Source organism: Oreochromis niloticus, linkage group LG2, assembly GCF_001858045.2.
Source record: "Oreochromis niloticus isolate F11D_XX linkage group LG2, O_niloticus_UMD_NMBU, whole genome shotgun sequence".
NCBI lineage: Eukaryota > Metazoa > Chordata > Actinopteri > Cichliformes > Cichlidae > Oreochromis > Oreochromis niloticus.
In genome coordinates, this window is record NC_031966.2 from 22,094,126 (window position 1) to 22,121,472 (window position 27,347).

The 27,347-nt window shown below is 37.9% G+C and overlaps 1 protein-coding gene across 3 annotated transcripts; it reads right to left on the reverse strand.

Annotated features, from left to right (window-relative positions):
- Window positions 1-1,423: 1,423 nt before the first annotated feature.
- Window positions 1,424-25,768, reverse strand: klhl4 (kelch-like family member 4). Of its 3 annotated transcripts, XM_003444712.5 has the most exons (12): window positions 25,624-25,768; window positions 21,339-21,805; window positions 14,009-14,176; window positions 12,912-13,048; window positions 12,317-12,513; window positions 10,059-10,271; window positions 8,691-8,877; window positions 8,322-8,546; window positions 6,321-6,483; window positions 5,036-5,248; window positions 3,210-3,381; window positions 2,778-2,837 (listed from the first exon to the last, which is right to left on the reverse strand). In XM_003444712.5, exons 2-12 carry the CDS (start codon window positions 21,797-21,799, stop codon window positions 2,778-2,780), a joined length of 2,196 nt encoding a protein of 731 aa, XP_003444760.1. In that variant the 5' UTR covers window positions 21,800-21,805; window positions 25,624-25,768. The 3 variants fall into 3 exon arrangements, with proteins under 3 accessions (XP_019221148.1, XP_003444760.1, XP_005467638.1); XM_019365603.2 differs by lacking the exon at window positions 25,624-25,768 and having other exon boundaries at window positions 1,424-2,837; window positions 21,339-24,640; XM_005467581.4 differs by lacking the exon at window positions 21,339-21,805 and having other exon boundaries at window positions 25,624-25,763.
- Between the last annotated feature and the right edge of the window lie 1,579 nt (window positions 25,769-27,347).

Here is a 27,347-nt window from a genome sequence, read left to right on the forward strand (position 1 = left end):
ATTCCATATTTTGTCTGTAAACCTCATTGAGAAAACAGTGAATTAAATATTTCATTGCAAATGCTTTTTGGAACATGTGCACTGAAAACCGATCCCCCATTACTACCTTGTGCTGTGCTTTCTCATGGTGCACACAATCCACTTGTCTTTTTCTCAGAGCTTTAAGCACATTTTATAAGTCATACATGTTTTACTGGCTCTTTCGCAATGCTTCAGAAGCAGAGGAACCAGGCAGCAAAGCATGTATTCGAGTAGAGTCAGCATGGAAATGTGCAGCATGAAAATGCTAAACGTTGTATTTCAGCTAAATGAATGCGAATTTAAACATTTCATTGTGTAAATCTGCACTGAAATTTGCAGGAATCTCAGCAGAGCTCAGAAACAGTCAAGCTGCTCCACCCACTGTGATCTTAATATTTTATATATTTTTCCAGAGGTGTTCAGCAACATGTTGTGGCACAAACACATTTTCTTGGGCCCTTGAAACTAGAATTAAATTTTGATTTGAGGCAGTGGATCTTAGTTCAGTCACGTAGCCAATTCAGTGTGTATCCATGTGTGTACTGCAGCTGTTAACCTATTACTAGATTGACTTGGCAAAGCAGCTTAGTCTGACAGTGCTGTTGAAGATTGGGCAATACTGCGGTAAACTATGAGATGAGTATACAGAAATTCCGTATATTTGCATCATGTTACAATCTTCGCAGGACCAAATTGAATAAAGCAATTCTCATTATTATGGCCCCATATTTCCACAGCACTGAGTCTCAAATTAATGTACAGATATATACTGAGAAATTCCATATTTTACTTTGAGAGGTGAGTTTAGATCAAAGCTATTATCCTTTTATTGATTTCCCTTATGAGCTCTGGCAGGAAAAGATGCAGATAAACAAAAAATAGAAAGCTAGAGAAGAAGATTAATCTTTACATGATGTGAAAAAAAGGAAAGTGCAAAAGGGATTTTTTTTTCCTGTTATGTGTCTAATAAACTGTGTATTTTAAAATCGCCAACAGGTTCCAGAAAATTTTTTTTTTTTAAAGTGCAAACGTGGACACATAAGCCAATATTATGTATGCGAAAGTGATTGAAATCTTACCAAACAAGCTAGAGGATGGTGGGCTGAAGGGACTATTTGAAGGGTAAACAATGGGGAAAAAACAAAGGCAAGCAAAAGCATTTGGTCCTCAGTCTGTTGATGGGAGATTGAAAAAACACAGCAATATCAACAAACATGCTTGCTTGATTTAAGAAGAGGGCACTGCAGCGAAAACAAAACTAAGGTTACCGCTGACAGACAGCAAAGCAGCTTCCGAGCCTATTTAGTCAAAGAATCGGTTATGTTTACTTGAAGCAGAACAACAAGAGTAAAGAAAATGTGCCCGGTGTGGGGCCACAGCTCTAAACATGGATTTGAACATGCAGAGAAGACTGAAGTCAGTTTATTTATGGGTTCTCATGCTGTACAAAATTATGATAAAAACATTAGCATTTGGCCCCAAAACGTGTTCGAATTACAGTTACAAATTATTATGAAGAAGGTCGTAATGTTTCGTTTTTCTAAACAGATATACCAACTACAAATGTAAAAATTCGAAACATTTGCAATAGTGAAGTGCTGTGGCAATCAGGTTTCCTAGTGCTGCAGGTAACGTGTTGAATAAAAGCTGTCATAGATTCACATAGCTGGTTTAGATGCACCTGATTCCACTGCAAGGGTTTGTGATGAAAAAAAAGATCTATGTAACTCAGAAGGTCTTATATCCTTAAAAATACAGACAGGACGGTAATGATCTTCATATATAATATTATATAAATCAAATGAAACATTCACTCGGCTAGCATGCCCAGGAAGGAAGCCAAATGAACAGCAATGACTGTAGTGATCGGAGGGCACTGGTTTAGGCATGATCCTATAAACACAAATGTCATTTCAGAAAGTTCACAAAAATCTGTACAGCAATGTGAAATATCAATATGATATATTTTTCTGTAATTCACAAATTTGTAAACTTTTAGAACATGTAACTAGTAACAAGACATCTAAGACAAGCAAATGACTTTGGTGTTTTTTAGCTACAGGCTTAAAAAAGCAAAATAAAAGCAATAAAATGTCTAAATATTTTATTCAGAAAAAAAAAAATCATTTCATTGCTTTACTTCAACCCTCGGTGTTCACAGTGGTCTATGCTTCAGAAGTGATTCTGACCACCCATGAGGAAAGACACTGGTACGGTTATTTCTATTTGTTACAACAATTTTCATTAGAGTGGCTATAAATGAAGATTTAATCCCAAAAATATATTGTGTGAGATGATACTGGTATGAAATGTTTGCGTAGAAATGTAAACTAACCTGGAGTTTGGCTTATTTGTTCAGACTGTAAGTTTTAAATGTAATCTTGCAGACATTCACGTCACTTTTCATAAAACTAGTATAACAAAGCCGTACAACAAAGGCCTGGCGCTGATTCGCAGCAGCTTGGCCGAGTCTATGAAAATTCTTGATTGGTCGAGAATGTGAAGAATGTGCAGTGCATTCCAGTTTCTGAACAAGTCCTTCCCAGTGGGCAGGCATGTCCACTAATGATAGCAACACTGGTTTATGGGCAAGGCTCTGTCTGTGTTTCCCTCTGAAAATTCTGGAGAGGCGAGTTAAAGTAAGAAAACATAAAAGCATGACTCTCAAAGGATGCGTCCTTGATCTGTTGTTTTGTTTGTCCACTCTTCTTTGCTGCTCCCTCATTTGTTACCCATGCTGTTTTGAGACAAAACGCTCAAGGCAATTTCACCACCACCACACAGGCGCCTGCCCTGCCAATGTTAAGAGGGACCTCCTACAGGAAGACAGAGAGGTTAACATGCAGTCTTTCATGTAAGGATGCCTTTTAAAAAAAATCCTGTTTTACTTCATGCTGATAAGGAGGTCAAAGGGTCAAGATTTAAACAAAAAAACATGCAAAAAGAAAAGCAACTATAAAATATTGATAGGCTTCAGTCACTTCAGATTTAACTGGAGCAGTGATGTTGGTTATAACTGTTCTAGCAAAATATCTGCAGTTCTATTAAAGTTTTATTCTTTTTATAACTTTTTAAACTTTTTATTTTTCTCAGCTGGATTTTTTTCATACTTTTTTAATCTAAAATAGTAGGAATATATTTGATAACTGTGTTTTTGCAGTTTCATTAAATTGAGTTAATGCAATTACCTCAGTCCACTCATTGTTCTGTGCATCGTAGGACTCCACAGTGTTCAAATACGACTGGCCGTCATATCCGCCCACTGCATAAAGCCTGTCACCCAGCAGGCAAACACCAACCGCGTCCCGGGGAACACTGAGGGGAGCCACGGTGGTCCAGGTGTCCGTCTTTGGGTCATACCTGTAATTAAAATATTTGGTTGAACAACTGGCGTTGGATTACATTACTTAGTATGGCGAAACAACATTTTCTCTAAAAGTTCATTTACTCAGTCAGTCTAACAGCATCTCATCCCCACTAATTGGAACGGCCTTATGTTCCTCCTCTTTAATCACAGATGTCTGAATGGTCACAGAGAACTAAACTGAAACATTAAAGCAAAAGACAAAGCTGTCTTTCCAAAAGCAGCTGGCAGATGCTCGGTCCAGGGAGAACTTGACTCATCAGACAGAATTTTCCACAGAAAGATTTTTTTTTTCATCTGTTTGTCCATATTGGAAGTTAAGAGACATCATTTGATTTACTTTTTATGCTTATGAACAAAACAGTCACTCAAATGTTTAAAAATTCATCCACTAAAAAAACCACATTTTTCTGTATACTCAAAAAACACACAAAAAAATGTGAATTGTGGTTGTTATTATTAAGTATTGTGTGCTGCTTGTTAAAAGTACATCAGTAACAATGTATATCGAAAATGTGAAACAGCCACGATCACATGATAATGCAGCTGAGCAGGTACTACATACTATATTTGAATTTAACAGATGAATAACTGCCTGTTCTTGTAACGGCTCATCCAACTTATCCCAGCTGGCAAAGTTAAAGAGGCAAGGTACATTCTGAACAGGTCACAGGGCTAACACAGAGAACTACACACCACCATATACACAAGTATATGGTAGTTGGTAGTATATCACAACTTAATCTACCAAATATGTGTTTGGACTGTAGCAGGAAGATTGAAGACTGAAAAACCCTACTCACAACTTCATCTGCTACTAAGGTGCAAAGAAAAGAACAAAAGTTTAAAGAGGTTGAAGCTCCAGCAGCACTTGCGGTATGAAGAACAACTTTATTGCCTGACCAGCACATTTCAGCCTGTAGCCTTGCAACATTTTATCTTTTTTAGACTCGCTCCTCATGGAAGAACAACATTGTACCGCTTTCAACTTTTGCTCTTCTCTGTGTACCTTGAAAGTTGTGCCAGACATCTCTACTCTGTTTGCGCAACCTTTTATCTTTGTGAGACACACTCACCATGGAAGAACTGCATAATACCAGAATGCTACAGGCTGTTTCAGCTACAGGCTGAAACATGTGGGTCGAGCAGTAAAGTTGTTCTTTGTACTACAGATGTATCTGGAGTTTCAGCCTCTTGAAAGGACCTACTCAACCAGGAGGTATAAAGTTATACAATACTGACCAGTGCATCACCATGACAAGAGAGAATATATATAAATATCTGAGTAAAATGTGTGTCCTAGAAAAAATTATGTCTGTATTTTATGCCAACACAGACTCGCGTGTATTTAAATCACGCCAACGGGTTTACCTCAGGTTTGGACTAAAGTGGATATTGTGGCCACCAGATGGTGCCAGATACTATAACATAAAACCATGTGTAGCAACAATGATCTCTACAATAGGGTATTGCGTAATGCAGACTTGTCTCCAAATGCAGGAACAGGGTGGGGATCAAGAGGAGCTCCTTTTTGTTCCTTTGAGAAAGTTTCCTTTCTCGACCCCACCCATTACTGAGTTCAATGAACAGCAGTCCAAACATACTATTGTCTTCTGTATACTCTGGAGATGAGGACGTGCATTTACTGACCTCTCAACACAATCGGAGAGTCTAGAACAGTGGTTGGAAGCAGGGGCATCGTGTCCGCCCACGGCGTACAGGAAGTTGTTGTATGTTGCTACACCCACTCCTCCTCGTCTCTTGGTCATCGGTGCACACATGCTCCACTTGTTGGTGTGTGGATCAAAGCACTCCATCGACCTAAGACAAGAGCTTCCATCTCGACCACCAACTGCAAATAATCTGAAAGATTAAAGTAAATTAAGCAAAAATATAAACAATTATTCGACAAATGAGTAGCCGCTGCATGCTTTGAAGCAGAATTGTTATCTAAACATTATCAGAACAGTGATAGTAAGACCGATTTTAGACGATACGGCGCTGAGCAGAACATTTTTCAAAGATAGTTTTCTTAGATAAGAAAAGATAACATCAGTGGGTTAAATGTAGCTTGTAGCTCACAAGCCAAACATGAAAGAAAGCACAGGCTGGAGAAATAGTTTGCTTGTTGTCTATTTTTGACCTAGCTGCAGAAATAACTCAGCAACATATTTAACACCGAATACAGGATGTAAAGGAGCAGCAGCCTCTTTTCTCCTTCAGCACACAAACATATTCAAATTAGGCTGAGAGCTGGTCTGTTATTTGCCTAATTTACTTTTAAATTGTGTTGTAAGGCATTTAATACATACAAATACATCAAGTGTTTTGCATTTATGGAGTCTAGATTATACTGTATAAATTACCACACTAATCAGAACAGCCTTTGCTCCGAGCTGCACTGTTGCACAGCCACCTTGGAGTTTATCTCACGCAGACCACAAAGGAAGTATAATGTTGTCGAACTAATAGTGCATTAATACTGCGCTCCAGCTTTTCCTGGACCACTGCACTGTGAGTTACACAACCATGCTTGTTTTATTTCATGCTCAAATCCAGCTGCAAGTTTACTGCCTGCAAAAACATTTGTTCCAGCAAATCACTAGCTAAAACTGACTAAGAGATGCAGGAATAAAGACTAACTGTGCTATCCTTATATGCAAGTTTACTGCAGTCAAGCAAAAAAATGAAATTTATGGACGGCAGCACCCTAAAAAAAGAGCATACTCCAATTAGGCTTCCTTTTTAAGTGTGAATTGCCTGCAAATGTCTGCCTTCTTAGTACTAATTTGCAGAGGGCAATGGCTTTAGAGGCAGGCAAGCGGAAATACAATAGCACACTTTGCATTAAAGTTTAAGGTTGCACGTTTTAATTAAAAGGCTATGATGGGATAGTCAAACAGGTTAGACAAAGATGGGGGTCATAGCAACTTACTTTCCATTAAGTGCTGTGACTCCCATGGTGCTCCGTGGTGTCGACATGCTGGCCACGTAGTTCCACTGTCTGGCCTGTGGGTCCCAGCGCTCCACCGTGTTGAGATAGCTCCAGCCGTCATGGCCTCCTACAGCATACATGGGGCCCTCCAGCACAGCAATACCTACAGAAATAGAAATAAGAAATGAATGCTATCCAAACAATTAATGCTGTAAAGATAAATAAGATGAATTGTCCCATTAGATAACTGCATATGGAAAATCAAACGCTATAAATATTTGCTACTATTAAAAAACGAAATAAAGAGAAGATTATTTTAATATTTTATGTACGTGTTTCGATCATGTGTGATTTTGTCTGCATAATTTTATTAAGTTGTTTCAAATGTTCATGTGTTTACCTCACTGAGGTTAAATGAAACAAACATTTTTGCCAAAATTACATGAAAAGGCTTTCGAACATGGAAACCTTAAACACATCTTAGAGAATAATCAGTGAAAGGAGTCCAAAGATTTCCAAGTGAATGTTATTCTTAGAGAGTCTGAGCAGAGATACGTTTCTCATTTTAGAACGGAGCAGAGTGAGTCAACCAGCTGGCCAAAGCTATTCAGAAAACAGGAAGACTATAAAACTGCTTTGTTATTCCTCGTCCCCCAGTCACACAGGAATGGTTATTTCCACCAGCGTCAATGCAGAGGGTGCTTTAGCACAATGGATTTTTATATTAAAACCCTTATTTCCTTTGGTGAGAGTTCAATTATTTAGAGGAAACATGAGGGCAAGACCGCATTCAGAGAACCTCGAGTGACATAAACACTGTCAGATGAAAACTGGTCTTGTAGTGAGGCTTCTTTTTATTGCTGGATTGTGGGTTGGGAATAAAAAAACAACACATTTTTTGCTTTTCTTTACCCATAAAGCACACAGCAGGAAATGGCTATGCGGGGATGTTGGTAGACACTAAGTTAAAACATATTCAAAATGAAAATATGCACAAGATAAGCAAAGCACCAAGAGATATTTGGTACGTGAAAGATCAAAGACAGCGCAGGTAATCTGTACAGTGTGATCTCCTGGGCTTGCTGATACCTCCGACCACACTGTGTGAGTGAGCTGAATGCTTTGACAAGATCTCCCTCCTCTGTTACCCAGACCTGTTTCAACTGTGAATCAAAATGCTTCTGATATGAGATTTATTGGGCAGGGAAGGGTAAGGAAGAGCAGGGCCAGCACAGCTTGCCAAGCTTTGATAGGGGAATGGAAAAAATATCAAAGGTATACGTCAAAGATTTTTTTTTTTTTCTTAACAGCCTACCAATTGTGACCTTACTAAACATGTATCCTGTTTGGTGTTTCAAAACATCTGCTTGGTTAACTGAGCTGAAACCTGAAACATATACAACCATATGTGTGATGTCTTTGAAAAAGTGTTTTCATCATGACATAAAAGCAGTTAATGAATTTGTTTTGAAAATTGATAAGTTGCAGTTTGTAATGAAATGATCATTCCAGTTAGTTGGCATTGGCCAGCATAACACTCAAGACAAAGTCACAAAGTTAAAGTCAAGCACAATCCTGGCAGATAAGATGACCTACAGTAGCAAGGAGTTCACCTGATACCCTCTATGCATTAATTTGGGAAATCTGATATGCAATGTGCTATTTAAATTGTTTTAACTTCCTACAGTTATTGGGCATTTGCAAGCTACTTTGCAACCCACCTCTACCCCAGGTCCACCTTTCATACTGTGTCTGACTTAACCATTATCAGAGCTGTTATCACTGCTTCCTGTTCTGTTCTGTACGGAAGGCTCTTCTTACCTCTAGCTTTCCACTTGAAAAAGAAGTAAGGCATGTTTTCCTACATTGTTCTTTCCATGTATGTGCGTTGAAAGGCAAGGAAGTTTCAGAACACAGACATAGTACCAATAGTACTAAAAATGCATGAATGTAGATGGAAATAACAATATGCTGTTCACCAGTTATATGCCAATCACTCACCAAGCCCATGTCTGTGTGTTGACATTGGGGGCATGGTGGACCAAACTTTGGTTACAGGATTATAGCACTCCACCATGTTGGATGTCTTCAGTCCATCTCTACCTCCAACCACGTACAGCTTGTTATCTATCACTGCCACACCAAACTGCAGCCGGCGCCCATTCATGACTCCAACCTGGACCCAAGTGTTTGTTCGCAGGTCATACTTCTCTATGGTGGTAGAGCCTGAAATAAAACAAAATACCGCAATTTAAATAACCTGTGTTGCCATACACTTAGAACAATTGTGTATAAGCTAGCCCTCTCTTTTTTTATACATCTGGCAAAGCCGTCTTCAGAATCTTTTCAGTAACTTGCTATGTCAATTACCCTTGGTAGCATCCATTCCTCCGACAGCATAAAGTGCACCAACAGTGGATTTCCTAGGTTTTGTTCTTGGGCTCTGAAACATTGGGCGTCTTTCAGGTAGAAGGTGGTACTTCATTGCTTCCATTAGCAGCTTTTGACATTCCAGATCGTCAGAGAACATCTTGTTGTTTTCCAGATCTGCAAGGAGCTATGTTTCAAGAAAAATAAAGTTAGCTGCATTATAATGTGTGCCACAAATTTCTGTTTAAATCTCTGTTGTAGGAATGGTATTTGAAATATAATGTGTAGATTTGAAATTCCTTTGGAAAAAATGTCAGATATATATAACTGCAAAACAGCAGTGAAAATTACGATTATGATATGTTTTAATTAAAATGGGGTGAAAGCAAAAACAAAATTATTTAATCTTTGTCTATCATTAAACTATTACTTTAAAGGAAGTCACTATATCAATTATTACAATTAGATAAAACAGCAAAAACATAACAAACATACTGTATTTTCATGATTTTACTTCTTTTTTGTAAATGCACTGCAGGAGAGCTAAACTTTTCTTTCTATTCTGAGAAATGGTAGCACTCTTACATTTCCGCACAGCACAGAAACTGCAGTGAAGTTCCTTTTTATGTGGGTTTTCTCAGACATTTCACTTTCATATATTTTTGCATTTATTCATTGATACCGCTATGCCTGCGAGACTTAAAAAGAACTTTACCAGTTTTGAGAAGAAAAAAGAACAATGATTCATTTCTGTTGTTTATTTGCCTCGCAGCAAATGGCATCTCCCAAGCCATGGATGAAAAACCTTATGTATCATATCTTCTGCATATTTTTCATTTTGCAAACAATAATGCTGCAGGTTACTTTCCTGCATACTGATAATAAAAAAATAACTTGAACATAATTAGTTTTGGAAAGCAATTTGTCAGTGAAAATAAAATAGCATTTAAAAAAAACACATAGATATGTTCATGCTTCATATCTGTCAAAAACGCTTATCTGTTTCCTGTTAGGTTATTTAAATCACGATGACCAAGTTGTAAGTCAGTGCTTACTTGCAGAAATACAGCATAATTTTACATCACATAAACAGCATATTTACAGTCTGTAAATATACAATTTAATTTTAGACTGGTATAGCTGTATTACACAAACCTTCAGCTTGGTTTGTCAGTGTTAGGGATATTATTTCTATTCATTTTATTATTCGTTTTATGTTAACAAAGTTATAAAATTAGGAGTTACAACCTGGACAGACTATCAAAGATCAAAAATCACACCTCACAAGCTGACTTGTACCATGTGAATCATCAGTCACAAACTCTAGCACAAGCATAAGCGACTTACAGTCCTGATCGGCTGTCTCACCTGTGGAGGAAGTAGGGGTAGGCGGATGTAAGCAAGAAGCACCCCGAGGTCCTGTTGTCGATTCTGGACATCATACCTCACCCACATCATCAAAGCTTGGAAGATCGTCTCTTCATCAGGAACGTTGATGTCATCGCTGGAGAGCAGCTTAACAATTTCAGCTGTGGGGAGCAGCAAGAACTCCTGGTTCTGAATGACCTCGAGGAAGTGTTCCTGGAACACAGCGGAGACGCAGAGGAGACAGATAATCATCAGTTATTAGCCGAGGAGTACGCTTGGTGCAGCATTTTGTGTGTGTCTGTGTATGTTTCTACACCTCTGAGGTCCAAGTGGCACAAGGACAGAGAGGTGAAGAAAAATGAACGTGAAGAGATAGAGAGTGCCAGTTTGGAGGTCTTTATCTCCAATAACTGATAACCGCAGTGAATCGCTCTCCATTTCTCAAATTATTTTTTTCCAAAGAACAGATGAAGCCATCATCTGTTTAACTTAGTTCAGTAAATAAAATGATCCACATAACAACAGACTACAAATCAATCTGGTATAGAGCATTCGCTCCAAAAAGCCTCCTCTTAAGCTAATATGGCATTTTTTCTGCTGATCATACATGATACCAATAAGCCTTTATAAGTCTTTAATGAAAAACAGGCTCTGGAAACCTTCATTACAATCCCACCAATGGCGTGTCCAGTTCCAAGTTTGATGGAAGCTGTTTTCTATTGCCTTTCTAAAGATTAATCTTCCATATATTGGCCAGAAGCCCAGGCAATATTACAGCACTGCATGGCTACCTCTTCAAGGTCTTTGTCTCTGGGCAGTTCCATTAGAGATGATATATAAAACATTCCTGCTCATATGTGCATCTATGGTATGTCCAACATTAGCCACACAGAGCAAGCTTTGGCCATTTTTCTGCACGGTTTATGCTTTAAACAAAGCAGTAAATGATTCATCATTATTATCTTTAACAAATCGAGTGCTCACTGTAGAAAGCATGTTCAGTAATTACAAGAAACAAGCATGCTATTGATCATCAACGTGCAACACATTACAGTGTTCGTCCGATCTTTTGAGGGCAGGTTTTAAGAGCTTAACAAGGAGAGCCTTAATGAAATGAGGGACATCTATTGATCTCTGGTGCTAAAGAGGAGGGAGAAACTCAATCCAGCTCTTTGACATTGCGTTAAACCAATACATTTGTAACTGCAAATGCTGAAGAGCAGAACAAAATTGAAAGCTTAGCCAAGTTTGTTTCATAACCATTTAAAAGGATGTGTTTGTAGATACTGGCAGACTCACAGCAGTCGAGCAAACTCCTCAGAAAACAAGACCAGCAGCACAGGATATTAACGAAAGAGTAATTGAAAAACGAATGCTTAATTGGAGCGAGGCTGGGGAAAATTACCTTCCAAAAACTTTTGATTACTATGTAATTTTCACTGGTTTGCAACAAAGACTGCTCTTTATTATTTTCCAAGATCAGGATTAATTTACAAAACTGAAATTTTCAAGTATTAATTGAAATGCTGTGTGGAAATCAAAGTATTTTACAGCTGTAAAAATATTGCAATATGAAACTATATAATATTAAACGTGTATATACGGAACATTAAAGCATTCTTTCATGAAGGAAAAGGGTGTCGGAAGCTGCCGTGCTGTAATGGGAAAAAACAAGCTTATCAAAACAAAAATCTTCAACTCAGAGGATAGAGGATAGTCTTCCAGGAAGCCCGAACATCCCTGCTCATTACTGAAGTGACTGAACAGGAAGCTGGGCCTCTTGTGCAGTTTTATGATTAGATTAACCTCCTGGTCTCGGATGGGGACTGTGTAAACAGAGTGAGCAGATGTCCTTTAGGAGATAACGCCTGTCTTGTGCTGTCAGTTCTGCATGACCAGCAAGAAATTATCTGACGAACATGTGGGTGAATCCTAATCCAATAGGAATATTTCTCACAGACATGTAGAGTAATTGCATATCTTAAACAAATAAATCCAAACAAGCGGTGTCAAGAACTCGGTTGGTTATTACTTCCTGTGAGTGCACAGTAATGAAACTAAATTTTTTAAAATTCGTATTAAAGTTATGTCTTTTATGATTAAAGAATTCCCTGTGTGTGTGTGTGTGTGTGTGTGTGTGTGTGTGTGTGTGTGTGTGTGTGTGTGTGTGCAACGATGAGTGCAATCCCATTATTTATTATGATCTGAATAATGCAGCCCACCATGAAAATGTGGTCTGGCTCTGTTCACAGTCCTACCATGGTGTAGTTATGAGCCACATTAAGCAGGTCCACACAGCCCTGGGCATCTGCAAAGGAACGGATTCCCAGGCAATTGGAGGGATGAAGCTGTTTCATCAGAAAGTTACAGCAAACCTGGATGACTTGTGAAAGCTGGAGGAGACAAGCTGCTGCCAGTAAACTCTCAATGGTCTCCTCTTTCAGCTCAAGGACACCTGCAATGTCACAACATGGAAACTACATGAAAAACAACACATGACTGAAACTGCATGGAAGCAGTTTTGCGATTAACATTTGAATCAAATAAAAGGCATCAACAGCTAAATTATAGCATTAATAATAAAATCACTTAAAATCTTTTACAGGGATAGCCATTATTATGATTTTTACCATGCAATTTTTAAACTGTAAAAAGTGGATATTTTGATTAAAGCATATTTCCCAAATGGCCATTTGCCCAGTAAAAAAAAAGAAGAAGCAATTTTGTGTTGAAGTCCTGCCCAGTCTGCCAGCTCTATGATGAATTGTCTTATTGATTCATTTTAATCATGCTGCATTTCAGAAGTCTCATAACTACTTACAAGGGCTAGTGAATGTCTTTATAAGCACTCACCAGTGTAGGCAAAATGAACCAGGGATCTGAGGGCTTCTGGATCCACTCCCTCCATCTTTATCTCCTCCTGCTTCGCCTCTCTCACGTCACTGGTGAACATAGCAGCGAAGTAGTCCGACACAGCACTTAAGACCAGTCTGCCATAAAGAAAAAAGATCAATGAATTGGGTTACATGTTGGTGAGAGATCTATGTTCTTGTGGTTTTAAGAGTGCCCCCAAATGAAGCTCTGCTTCATAACAAACAGCATGCCTCACATGACTCAATACACCATATTCATAATGTACTGTCAGTGTAATTATTCCATTTTACAGTGATTTATAGCCCCCTTCCACCACTGTATGATTCCACTTTGTCAGCCTGTGATAAATTATTTTATCCCACATACAGTATGTTATGCTAATAGCTACAATGGTCAGACTTGTAATTATGTTAACTAATTTGTCTAGCAAGCTCAAGCAACAAGCTTGTGGATTCATGAAGGAAGCGTGAATGAATAAATCAGTCAGCATACATTCACACGTGCTTATGGTTTCTAATATGGATTTTTATGGTTTAAACTTTGCTTTACGTGATTGTATCTGAAAGTAGAATTTAAAAATCCAGCTATAAAAATTCAGGCAACTAAGTTACTAAGATACTGGCACTGTGGAACGTACCAGATCCTTAACATAATATACTGTGTGGATAGACATACATGCAGATCCACACAATGGTTCTCAGCAGTCAAGAGATGCCATGCAGTGGATCAGAATATTTGTCCATGTATAGATTTTAATGTAGGAATAAGGCTGGGCAATGGTGTAATTAGATCACAGCGGAGTAGATATTAGAATGCAAACCAGTGAACATTGAGTTTGCATACCTTTCTTGTCACCGGAAAATCAGAAGAGACTTTCTTTGAATTTCAAAGCTCATCCAATTATTCCCCATATAGATCAAACTGACCAAATTTATTGCAAACTGTGGCCCAGACCAAAGTCTGACTGCCTGCATTGCTATCTTAACGAAGTGCATCCAGATGAGCTTCTTTTTAACTCTGATCTAAAGCAGTAAGTAATCAATGAAATCAAAGCAGACAGAGGCACAAACACCAACCTGTGAGCCGGTATCTTGTGGTCCCCTGCTATCAAGAGGACATCACACAGTTGCTTGTGCTGGAGGTAGGTCTCCATTTTCCGGAATGTCTGTTCCGCATGGTTTGTGGCTTGGAAAAACTCATCTGAGGAATTGGTATTCATTCTGGAGAAGGTGCTAAGAACCAACCTGTGGAAGAAGAGCAAAGAGAGAGGAAGTAAAAAGACGTGGTGTAATTTAAAAATATAAAAACAATTAACCCTGACTGTATAACTGCAGCATCTATACAGTCTGTGCGATATAATCAACATGTTGCATTTTTAACACAGCATTGAAAATAGTTTGCCCCTCCCTATAGGTATGGAATCTAGACATGTTTAAATGTTTTTCTGTTTGTTTGGTTGTTTATGATGAACTAACACAATATGCAGGGAGATCCACTGAGGGAACACAAGGGTTCTTAGCATTCAAGAGATGTCATGTGATCTCTTTAATTCAGCCATTCAACTAAGGGCCGGATGCTCCGATATTGACAACACCGTGCAATGGATCACAGGGTTTGTCCATGAATAAGCTGTAATGCAGAAATAAGGCTGGGCAATGGTGTAATTAGATCACAGTGGAATAGAAATTAGGATGCAAACCAGTGAACACTGAGTTTGTATACCTTTCCCATCATCAGAAAATTAGAAGAGACTTTTTTTGAATTTCAAAAGCTGCCTAGGCAACAAAGCAAAAATATACTACTTTTAAATGAAAAAAAAGATTATATTTTGTTTGTTTGAGATGAGCTAACACAATATGCTGCTGAATAGACATATCAGCAGATCCGCTGTGTTCACTCAGTGGATCTGCTTGTGTGCTTGTGATCTGTTTAATTCAGCCATTCATCTGGATTTTTTTTATTATATGTTTTTGTCTGTTTTGGGGGGTTTTTTTGCATGATTTTGTCATTCATGAAATCTAATACCAATGTAGGAGCAGCGACTCCATTTCTAGAAGACATGAAACACAAGTTAGTAGCGCTGCGACAAATTATTCAAGAAAATGTATTACTCTCACTCGCTGTTAACTCTTTCTGTCCAAATATGAACTAAAAACAAAATTAAATAGCTGTACACAGCGAGATAAACAGCAAATTACCAGTGACACAAAAGAGCGTATTTGGACACATTGCACTCCTGAATCCTTTTTTCCCTGCGGTGAATCTGCATCTTTCTTGCCACTCTAAGCTGAAATTAAAACTCTTATGGACTAAACTCCGTACATAAGTGGATAACTAAGCACTGCAGTCCAATGGGACAAGCCAGCAGCACAATCAATGCAACAGCTTTGCAGCGAGAATGCGCGCATGCCTTTTTGTCTGTTCCTGTGTGCCTCTGCATATCTGGGTGTGCATGTGTGTTTTCCAAAAAAACAGCGACTTAACAAGTGAACCAGCCTGTTCCTCACAGCATTGTGGCAAGGCTGAGTCCCCGTCCCCATAGGCTGCTAGATTACATGCTGTTTTATAGGCATCCGAGTAATCCCTCACACTCATGGCAAATATTGCAGCCCAGTCACTTTGGTGTCCTTCACAGAAAAAGTCTATTCAATGACATTTAGAGTTGTTTGTTATGCTACATAAACACCCAAGCCGTCTCTCTGGGGGAATTTACAGTCATCTCATGGTGATTCTGCTGTGTAAAGACTGATAGTGCTCAAGAAAAAAAAATGTCACTGCTATTTTAAGCAACACTTTATGTCCCCCGCTCATTACTACTCATATGCTGATATGAGAGCTGCATAAACCGGTGAAGTTACAGATTTGTCAATACAAATGAACCGAAAAACCTGTAATGCTTGGCAGAGCAATATATTGGCATGCACTGGGATTGATACTGCAGGAAAGACGGAGGGCGTTTTATTGACATCCTGATTAATACGCTATTATAAAAATTTTCAGCCGAGCCTGTAACTTTCCCCTCTTTCACTATCAAAAGCCAAAACATTTTCCATCCAGGCATTGTTTATACAGCACACTAGTCGCAACCATATCCTATGGTCTAAGCTTTATTGGGAGACTTTATGCTAAATTCAAATGTAATTTATTGCCCTGTCATGATATTCCCCACTGACTCCGGAGTCTTGGAGAGGAACACCAAACAAGACTGAATAAACAGTTGGGCCATAAAACTGAGATGCATTGCCTTTGTATTGGCTCCAAGGCATGCTGTAAGGATTTTTCATGCCTACCAATCTCTCCGACACTAATTGCTTTGGTATCACATTCTAGGGAGCAGTAAATTTGCTCTGAGGTGTATATTTTGCTTCCAATAGTGGGCTGGATCATCACAGGTATAGCCCAGTTTTATAGAGGCACTAAAACCCTAGAACACCCATCTCCAAAGAAGCTGCTGTACAGACAATACATTGCACAAGGCACACTACAAAGCAATCCACATAAAGCCGCATTGTCAGAGAGCATCCAGATTTCTTTTGTACGGTACAAATTAAAGCATTTTTTGCATCTGCTTAAAGTCAAATCTATAAGAAGTTAAATAATAAGACAAAACGCAATAAGAAAAACGGAATTGGAGATTCTGCCTTATTTATCATAACACCTTATACTACATCAGTTTTCCTTCAGTGAGCGCATATCACCCCAAGTCTTGTCATATGCTCCTCACACCCTCTCAGAGCTATCACACCACAGTGTGACTAATTGCTTCTGAGACACTGCATATTTAAAAATTCCGCTACGCAGGTGAAGCAGAGGCAATGCAATATTTATTGAATTTGTCAGGACTTGTAGCCCAATTGTGCAACTTTTGACCACAAGATACAGATAAATACACAGTACACGAATAAATAATGATAGAGAGCAGGTCATTTAAAATACTGCATTTACACGAAGGATTGTTAGGCTGTTTATGTCGTTTTGTCATCAGCTTTTAAAACCCTTTAGCTATAAAGGTTATGTGTCAGATATGTGGTTGAAATTCTCGTTCTTATTCCAACTAATGTCAGCTCCATCTCTCTATATGAGTGCCAAATGTGAAATGAATCTTTGAAAATGGATTAGAGCATCCATTTTCCCCAGAAGTCGACTGAGTAGCTTGAGTTGTGTGGAAAATCCAGCAACTCCTACAAAGCTTTATACAGCTTGTGCCAGCTCTATATATTCAATGAGATCCTTTTCTTTCTGTATTCTGACAGTCAGTATACTGCCACTGGGCTTTATGTTGAAAAAATTTTATACACTGGCTATAATAACTTGATCCAGACATTGAGACTGAGATAACAGCTCTGCACAAACATAGTTTTCTCCCTGAAAATTATAGCTTTTTGGTTTTGTTTTTTTTATTTCTTCCTGTGCCATTGTTACAGTGGGCAGGCCTTTACTACCAAAGCTTGTAAAATCTGCTGTGACTGTGGTCGAATGGGCCATTTATATTAGGGTGAATGCAGCAGTAATATTTTGTCTTCCCAAATATTTTCAGTGATCTGAGAGGTCATGAAAGCGAAACAAAACAAAACAAAAAAACAAGCAAATAATGACGCATGCTCCAAATACACAACATGATTAAGGGTAGGGTAAAAGATGAGTGTCCTCACAAATGTAGAAACACATGCATATGTGTGTATTAGGAGCTGGGGGCGTCCTGTAAGTGAAAAATGTGCAGATCTTAGCAGAAATCTCCGTACTGCTTTGCTGGTGGCAGGTTAACTTGCATAAGGTATGAGGATGTCATATTGTGGATTGTGCATAATTTATATAAATCTGATGTTTGTGGCTAAACAAATTAGTCAGTGATCTTACAGCAATGGAACCTGGGCTTCATGTGTTGTATATACTGGATATTTAAAGGTACTTGTTATATAATATTTATAGTTGTAATTTTAAAGTCTCTATACTTTAGCTGGGAGCCCCTAACTGTATTAAATGTGGCATTTTCCTAAATCTTACCAACGCTATGTAATTGTGCATATTGTGATTGATTTATATTTTAGTCTGTCATAATTATTAAATTGATCACAGTCTGTACCTCCTTAATCTATTTCAGTGCAAAGGGCTATGAGTGAAACTGCTGAACCAAGTCATGGCCCCTTCTATGGTGTCCACGGAAAATTCATGAAAATTCATGAAAATTCATGTCTCATTTGAACAGAAATTACCGAATGTGGGCGGCACATAATGTGTGTCTTCTCAGTATTGCTCAAAGCCTTGTATAAGCACAAAGAAATTTTTACGATAATTCTCACTTCATCTTTAGCTTCCATCTAAGATTGCCCTTGGCATACAGAATGCTGATTGGGCAAACAACATTCACAATTTATTATAGGCAATAACACAATCACCTAAACCCTGAGGGAGTAATTTAAAGATTACAACAGAAAGTTTGTGTTTTGCAGTTTACAAATATCTTACGAATAGGATGCATCAACTGGATGTGTCACACATAGACCTAATAAGCCTTGTGGCATTATGAAGAATTGGACAACTATCTGAATTACTGCTGCTGACAGGGGGTAAGGTGGTGGTATTTCTTTTCCAAGGTGGTGGAGAGGGAATTGAGATATCATTCATAGTAACAGCACACTGACTCAAGCCACTGTTAGTGTTTATGTGGGAAAGGTCAGGGTTTCCATTCCTTTCAGGTTAACTTCTGCCATATATTTTCTGTCAACTGTAGAAAGAAGCTATTTGGATGAGAGTCACGAGGACAGAGCAAATATACAGTATATAGATGCAGCATTTGGGGCATTCACTACATTTGATTCAATAGCTTCCACAGTATGTAGAAGTCACTTGGACAGTAAATGTTTTGTAATTTTGAGAGAATGTTAACAGAATGGGAATAATTCTAACACTGCAGACCACAACATAAATGTGTCACTGACTTTTCTCAAAATAAATACTCATTGCACATGTCAGCTTTTGTCTTTCTATACTCTTTAGTGTAACCACATTACATATAATCGAGTAAATATACACCCACAAGAGGTGCACAGTTTTCATTGAATTTGCCAGATAATTCAGTTTGACAGTAATCTGAGTTATGAATTCTACTATGAAATGAAAGAAAATGGTGGGACTGAGACATTATAAGAATGAAAACTAGTCACTGAGTGGCATATATCTCAAAATGACTGACAGGTATTTCCTAGCTGTAGAAAAAGGCCAAAACTTTTGTGTTTTTCACTGCCAGCAGAACTCATTTGTGAGATTCAGCCTGAGGGATTGTCACAAATTATGTGTCAAGGATTTATGATGTGAGACATAATAAGGCCACCCAGCTGGTAGAGTAAATGAATGTGCATATCTCAGTGACATCCACACATCTGCTTAGCTGCAGATGAACATGTGAGCCATGATGTGTGACACAGCCACTGGTCTAATTCACCAGGCTACATCGTACATCCATCCCAAAGTCATTTCCAGCAAGTACTCCTTCACAGTTATTGAGTTGGTGTATTTCCATTAAGCACAGCCGTGACTGAAAAGTGGCATTATGCAATGCAACTATTTATTTCTGCAATAACTGCTCACGACTAAATTTTACTTTCCAACGATTTATGGTACTGAATGATTAAAAAATATAGGACTCTTCATCATATAAAGCATTTGCTCACAGGGCGAACTTTAACATGGGAAATGATGAAATCTCTGTCAGTATCAAAGAGTCGAGTTCTGTTTGGATTTTTCAGGTTAGGCTGGCAAAACAAAATGTAAAATAATTCACGATAATGTCTTAAATGAATAAAGCTACAATCAAACGCATAAGAGCAGAGTGTATGCTCCAACAAAAACAGAACCATTTTAATATTTCAGAATCGTGTGAATGTGACGACTGTGCTGTATTTTACATGACCAGCATGAACTCAAGGTCCCCGAGAGCCAGAGAGTTACACATTTTTACTGTGAGTCACATCTTTTATGCATGCACTTTTCACACATAGGGACTCAAAAATATGAACATCTGCCAATTATGCCAACACAGTGCAGGATGTTGAATTGATTCCAAAACTGTACCTTAACTGTGAATTATTCATGTTCTTCCCCGAGAACCAAACCATCCACTGACTGTGATATCTATTCAATTCATATTGACACGTTTTTGGCTGTAGGTAGAGACTATGTATTGGGAATTAGGTGCTTTTTTCTCACTGAGCTCTGTACAAAAACATAGGGGAAGGTTTACTTTCATTGTTCACTTCCTCACCAGGTGTACAGAACAAAAGCGTACAGGAATCAGCGATGCTTAAGGACCAATTCACCTTAGAATGTCACAGCCGAGATAAAAGGAAACTTGGTCTTTTCATCTTTAATATGACGTGCTTTTAGTCTTCTGCCAGACAGTGTGTGCGCGTGCACACACACACAAATACACACACAGCAACACACATATAGAACTCTAACCTATTTACTTCCTGGAAGAAGCTGTAGGATCACATGGAAGTCAGAGGAAAAACGCAACATGAAAAGGCAGGGGGAAGGATTTATAGCTGTAAAACTCACTTCAGTATAGGATTTGTAATAACATTCTGCTAGAAAATAAATCAAAAACCATATACCAGCCACTAGCTTGAATAGCTTTTAGCTCATAAAGTGGATGTAGTTGTGCTCGGCAGTCTAGATAATTCATGCGATTGCACTGCTTCTTCTTTTTATAGGTCCAGTACATGTTATGTGATGTAATCACTCCTTCCAGCTATCCTTTTATATTTCTATAGAAGAATGCCATAGTGTGCCTTGTTAAAACAAAAACACTCAAAGGAATACTGTGCATGTAACCTGGACCACAACACAGTCAGAGGAGCAGGAAAAGCCTCAGCTTTCAGTTCAATGAATAATTAAAAGGATGTTTTATTGGTTCATCCTGCCTAACATGCTGTGGACAATGAGAGTGAGCTGTCCCCAGGTGAGCTATGGTAGAAGCTGAACAGCCTGAGTAAACTGGAAAATGATGGCTGTGCAGTTCATTTAATCTTTGCATAATTACAGGATCTACATGCATAATGGCACAGCTGATATTTAAGTTAAAATGCAGTTTCACAATGTTTAGCCATTTTTAAGTATGACTGTTATATCTTTATTATTTAAAGTTGGGTTGTGCTCTTTTTTAACTGATAACAACAAACCCTTTTTAAAAATTTAACCAAGGGGATACTGCCTAATGTGTAATATTTCTTTTTTTCAGTTGCTTATTTTATTCAGTAGCTATATTTTCACTGTGAAAACTGAAGAAACCGTGTATTTGTAAAAGAGCATCCCATAACCAGTCTGCCAACTGAGCATATGATCAAAAGTGACCGTTATAGCACTTTACCCAGTCTCCTAATTTCTAACACCTAATAACAGTCATACCTTTCTCTGGCCTCCAGCTCTGCAGGGTCTTCTGTGGAACTCTTTACATCTTCTTGGCCAGTGTTTGTGTCATCTTTCCTTGTGGTGCTGGGAGAAGAACTGTTCTTTGAAGAATCTTCGCTGGCCTGGGAACCTTGGATGGTGCTCTGCTGATGATGCCATGATTGATGACCTGCTCTGACATAGACAGGTGTGGGGCCTGGCGTTGGTGCCAAGATGCTGTGGACTGGGCTGTTAGTCTTCCGGAGACCTCCAACACCTCTTTCCCGCGAGTGACTTTTCAGTCGTCCCTGGACAGGCGTTCCTCTGTGGTCCAGGCCATCCTGCTGAATGTAACCTCCTCCACCACCAACCCCACCGCCTCCTCCACCAGCCGAACCTTGGGATGAATGGCTGAACCAGCGCCAGCGAAGCCTGAGGATCTGTTTCACGTCAAATTCCTTCTTCCCTGACACAGACATCCTCCTCTGGGTTTGGAGAATAAGGCAAGGGAACGTTGAGTCCCCAAAAACATGGAGAGCAGAGAAGAGAAGAGCCTTGGTTTCAGTCCTCACTGACTACAGTGTGCCTCTTCTCTTCCGTTATTGTCTCATTACTATCATGACCACCCCCTCCTCCTTCTATTACTCCTCCGTTGTTCTTTTAGTGGAGATGGAAAGCAGTCCTCTGCAGCTATTGTTCTTGTGCCTGAGACTACAACCCTCCCTCCAGTTCCCCCTCTCTGTCTTTCTTTCTCTTTTTTCCTCCTGTGCTGCTGCTGTTTCTGTTTGTTGCTGCTGTTGCTGCTGCTGCTGCTGCTGCTGCTGCTGTGCTGAGTTAATGCACATGCATGATCCACACTCCCTCCCCTTCGCCTCGTCTGTTTCGCTTTCTCTCTCGCTCTTTCTCTCCCTCTCTTTCTCTCCAGCTCTGCGTAGACCCCTTCGATTCTGTTCTGTGTGTCTCAGTGTGACCATGAGTATGTTCTCTGTATGTGTATGTGAGCTGGCTGCTCTTGCTGTGAGGTGGAGGTGGGGTATCGTAGAGCCTAGATGATGAGGTCACACCGTAACAAAGTAAATCACTGCTTGTTGAATGAAGAACACAGGAAGCTAGCTAACTACTAAATACTAGTTCTACATGCTAGGATCATTTGCAGGGGCACTTATTACATTAATCTACGTGAATGCACATTCATGCTTGTCCATAAACAGAAAATATGAGAAATTAATTTCACACTAATACACACATTTATGCAGTCTGCCATTTTCACATCAAACAGAATCGCATGGGAGAATGTGTCAATGTAGGTGCCCATGCAGAAAAAATATATTCCCCTTCACTGTCTTGAAAGCCCCCTGTAATTACAAGTGAAAAGACTACATACTGATGAGCCTTCAAGGTCATTACAAGCCTTCCTCCACAGTCAGGCATTATATTGTACTGTTCCTTCCTAACATATACTTGAACATATTTCAAAGTAAAAGTGACAGAAGAACAGTGTGTATGTTTGGAAACCACTTATAGATTTTTTATTTCATTTGTTACCCATTGTAAACTAGGAAAATTAGTGGCAAATACTTTATCACACCTTTTTTATATCTGGATTGGATGAGGGCGATTTATGTATTTCTGCAATGGAAAAGCTCAGTCAGATTTAATGTTTTGCACCTTAGCTTCCCACTACTATTTTCCCAGATTTTATTGCTGTATAACAAGTTACAATAAGTTTAACTTTTACTACTGTGAAATAGATGAAAATGATAATGCAGCAATGTCTTTGTGTACTTATGCCCAATTTTCACTTCTGTCAAAAGTGAGAGGAAACCCTTCCTCTCAAAATGCCTTTATCCTCCTTGATCAGCACGAGCTAAAATATGGGTTATTTGCTAGGGCAGTTGCACATATATTAAATTTCTTTTTACCTCTAAAATATGCTTAAATATATTGCTCTAGGAGGTTGTGCATTGCCAATGACATTATCAAAGGAGTAAGAATTCTAGTCTGTTTCCTTTGTCTATTTCAAAACAAGCTCTTTGAGTCTTTAAATCTACCATCAGTGCACACAGCTAAATGTACAGACCTTTACGAGAAAAATGCATGTATTGCAGAATCGAAACAGAGGTCTGCCATGTAAAATATTGTATTAGTTTTTCTTAATTGCTTTGGCATTTTTCTCTGATCAAACATACAGCCATACAATAAAGTTAACTTGCAAAATGCTTTCTCCAAACCCTTTTTTCATCTGTTAAAATTAAGGATTTGTGGATTAAAAGTTCCTTAAATATGTTGTCAGATTTGCATTAGTACATTCAAATTTCCAGGTTTTCACTACCATTTAATGCACTTTACAAGACAAGAGTCATGTTTATAAGAAAAAAACAACGTTTGATGTGTACCATTATCAAGAAAAAAGTACTGTGGAAACAAAAACTACATTGTGCAATTGTGTGTTTCAGTAGCAAAACAGTGCTGGAAATGGCTGTTCTCCTGCAGTTTAACATGCAGTTTAACATGAAAGCGAACTAGCATGCAAGCTAGAACTACCTGCTGCACTCTTCTTCATCACCCTCCTGCCATATATCCTTACAGATGAAGCTTTCAAAACACTATGCAGCTTTCTCCAAAACAGTTTCTTGAATACATCAGACAGTGATTTTCTCCTAATTTGAATGCAGAAACTTAGACAGGACTCAGTGAAACTTTAAAATTTCCCCTTTCAACCGCAAATATATTCTCCGCAAATTAATTAATTTTAGTCTAGAAGCTGGATTTAATGTTTTATAAGATGATTTTTTTTAATCAAGGTGCAGATGTGGGGAATTGTATCCTGACTAGATGTATTAAAGGAATATTAAAAGAGCTGTGTGAAAAAAAAGTCTCATAAAACATCCAATCCAACAGTTTTTCAAAATGCTACCAATAATGCATCATGATAACAGAATGGATTCTTAATGGAAAAATACATTAGAAAGTCCAAGTATGCTATAATAATGACCTAATGCACAGTAACATCGCACAGGGTAATCTGTTTTTTTTGCACAGAAGTCAAGGGCACAGTCTAGCTGTACACTGCACAACACAACAAGATGCCAGATTGGCGTGGTCAACCATATTATCGTCCAACATCTGTCTCCCCACTACACATACCATAGCTGCATGCCTAGTCAGATAGTCACTGAATTTAAGCGGTCGGTTTGGAGTAGCAGTCACATTAAGATTAGACACTCAAATGTCTTAAATTATATATACTACATTAAATTGTGTAAAAATGCAAACTACAAAATTAATGTAATGCCTTCCTTCCTTCCTTCCCTACAACTGTAGCTTGCCTCCACCAGTGTGTGAATGTGTGTGTGAATGGGTGGATGACTGGGTATGTAAAGCGCTTTGGGGTCCTTAGGCGGGGCTAGTAAAAGCGCTATACAAATACAGGCCATTTACCATTTACCATTTACCATTCCTTGAAATCCCTTGATCCTTTCCTTTGTTTGCTTGTTTTTGTTTGTTGCTATCTAATTATGTATCACTAATGCTAGCTAATTATTTCTTTTGAAAATGTAAGAACGATCTCATATGTCAACATGTGTGATGTGATTTGTTGGGCAGAGACTACCAAGACCCAATCAAAGAAAATGCCGTCAAAACATAAAAAAACACACACACTAACACACTGTTCTCTCTTCATTGCAAGCACTCAAATGACAATCATGAAAGTACACTTATACATGCACACACCAAAAGCCATTTTAAATTTCCACACAATAGAGATTTCAACCTTTAAAACAGAAGACTACCTTATAGTTTGCTATTACATTCTTAACTCAGTCTATGTAAAAAGGAAATTCAGTTGTCAGCTTACTAAGAAAGCCAGGAAATTGTGTTTAGTCTGTGATTTTATGGCTGAAAAAGCAGACATGACTGCTGTATAGGAAACATATGGACTATGACATACTATTTAGGAAATTATTGGACAGATTTGGACACAGTGTTTAGTTCTGTCTGGCAAAGGAAAGACAAAGGTCTTTCAATAGGCAGTCTGTGAATAATTTCATTTCTTCAACATTCACTTCACATATTTTAACTTTCCATACGTTCATCACAAATATATTTAACTTCATAAAACATATATTTTCAATATACGTCTTGTTTATGATTGGATCTTCTTGCATCTAAACTAGTTTATGCTTTCAGTTCATATTGTTTGGCAAAACGATCATCTGGCAAAAGGGACAATGTGAGTTAAATTACAGCAAATATCTACAAAACAGCCGAAATCATCATATTTAGTAATCTTTCTTCTTACCTGAGAAAGTGATTTGAAGTATATTCCTCAACATTCAAATGTTCAAAATGATCTTTTAAAATGAATGGCCAACAGGGATGATCCTCATGACTGCTCGAACTCTTTCACTACAGAATTGTTTGCTTCTCCAGAAAGGAAGGGGGCACTTTCCTCTTTTGAAGGAAACTCCTGATAATTCCCTTCCTCTGTGCGACAATAACAACTGCATTCAAGCAACCAGGTCCTATCCTGTGTTTAAAGCAAAGCTTTCACAAAGCCCTTTTCAGTAAGAGGCTTCTGTTACGTTCGTGTTGATGAAATTTAATGTGTCATAGATTTTTAACTGTAACATATTTCAATTATTATATAAAACCATTAAACACGATATTTTTGTGAATCACCAGTAAATTTTAAGTATTTATAGTATATATTTTGTAATTCTAATCTCAGTAAATAAAATAGTCAAATATAAAAAAAAGGTTTAAAACATCTTGCAATAATCCAAGTCCTCGTGATTTCATTACTTCAACACAAGTCAAAAGTGTTTTGAAGAATAATCAGTATGAGCGATGTTGTGTTTTAACTCAACCACTGGGGGGTGTAATCACATTTTAGGTTTATATGGCCATACTCAATATCATAGAGGTTAATGATTTAATATTTAGCTCCAAACATTAATTATTTTAAGAGGATCATAACAATTTTTTTAGCATCTATTTACATTACCACAATTAATAGAAATCCTACAATATGTGGCCAACAAATAAATGCATGAAATAATAGTATCCAATTCTTCAATTTTTGAACAATTGGATACTATTTTTTTTCAATTAGTTAAATAAAGGTAAGTATTGTCACCAGAAATTTAAGACTGGTCCCCATAAGATATAAACCACAAGGTTAAAAGTAAGTAAGTCTTACTGGGTGGGGGTGGGAGTTATTATAGAGGCTACAAACCCAGAAACATGGGGTGTAGTACATCAGTAGTGAAATAGATACTAGGTTTTACCCCACAAGTTCACTTGCAGTGTTTCAGTACAGTGTTGAGCTATTTTAAAGTGTTAAAAATTAAGATGGAAAAAATTCTTTATTATTAATTTGTTTTCATTATTCATTATTAATAAAATTGTATATAATTCCATTTTTGTTGCTACATGATAAATATGGCATTGTGATTTGAACTCTTTGAACAAATGCTACTTCCAGATGATAATACGTGTTAGCGTAATATGTCACTACCAGCGTCATCACATGTTACAGTGTTGTTATATATTTCTTTATTTATATATATCGATAGTATCACAAAGATTCAGATCACAGCACTCTCAAGCAGTGACACGGGTCTGCAATTATTTACTTGTTTCATTAATGCAAAAGGCCTTTGGTTTTGTTGAAGAGTAAAAGTGTGTACTTTGGTAAGCTTAATTTTGAGAATAACTCCAAACTAATAATAAAAATTGAAGACACATTACAGACCTTCTGAATTTGAACTGAGAACTCTGGAGTCAGGTATAAATTTGCTGTGTTTTGTTTTTACATCAACTTTTTGAAAAGCTCATCATTTTTACTAAAGTATATTATTTTTGGATTACAGATATTTTTGTGGGTCATATTTAAAATTTAAATTAAAATAAAAATAAAAAAAAAAAGGTTTGAAATATTTGAATTTATATGTAATGGATATAACAAATGAAAGTCAGATTTTTTTGTTTTTGTTTTGTTTTAGTACTGATATTGAGTTGTAC

Bases quoted from the DNA above. Each gene is read 5' to 3' on its own strand.
- klhl4 (XM_019365603.2), bottom strand. From the start codon at position 21,799: ATGTCTGTGTCAGGGAAGAAGGAATTTGACGTGAAACAGATCCTCAGG. The intron at 14,177-21,338 runs GTATGACTGTTA...CTTCTTCCACAG, and splicing joins GAGCTGGAGGCCAGAGAAAG to GTTGGTTCTTAGCACCTTCT. The intron at 10,272-12,316 runs GTAGGACTGTGA...GCTGTGTTCCAG, and splicing joins TGGCTCATAACTACACCATG to GAACACTTCCTCGAGGTCAT.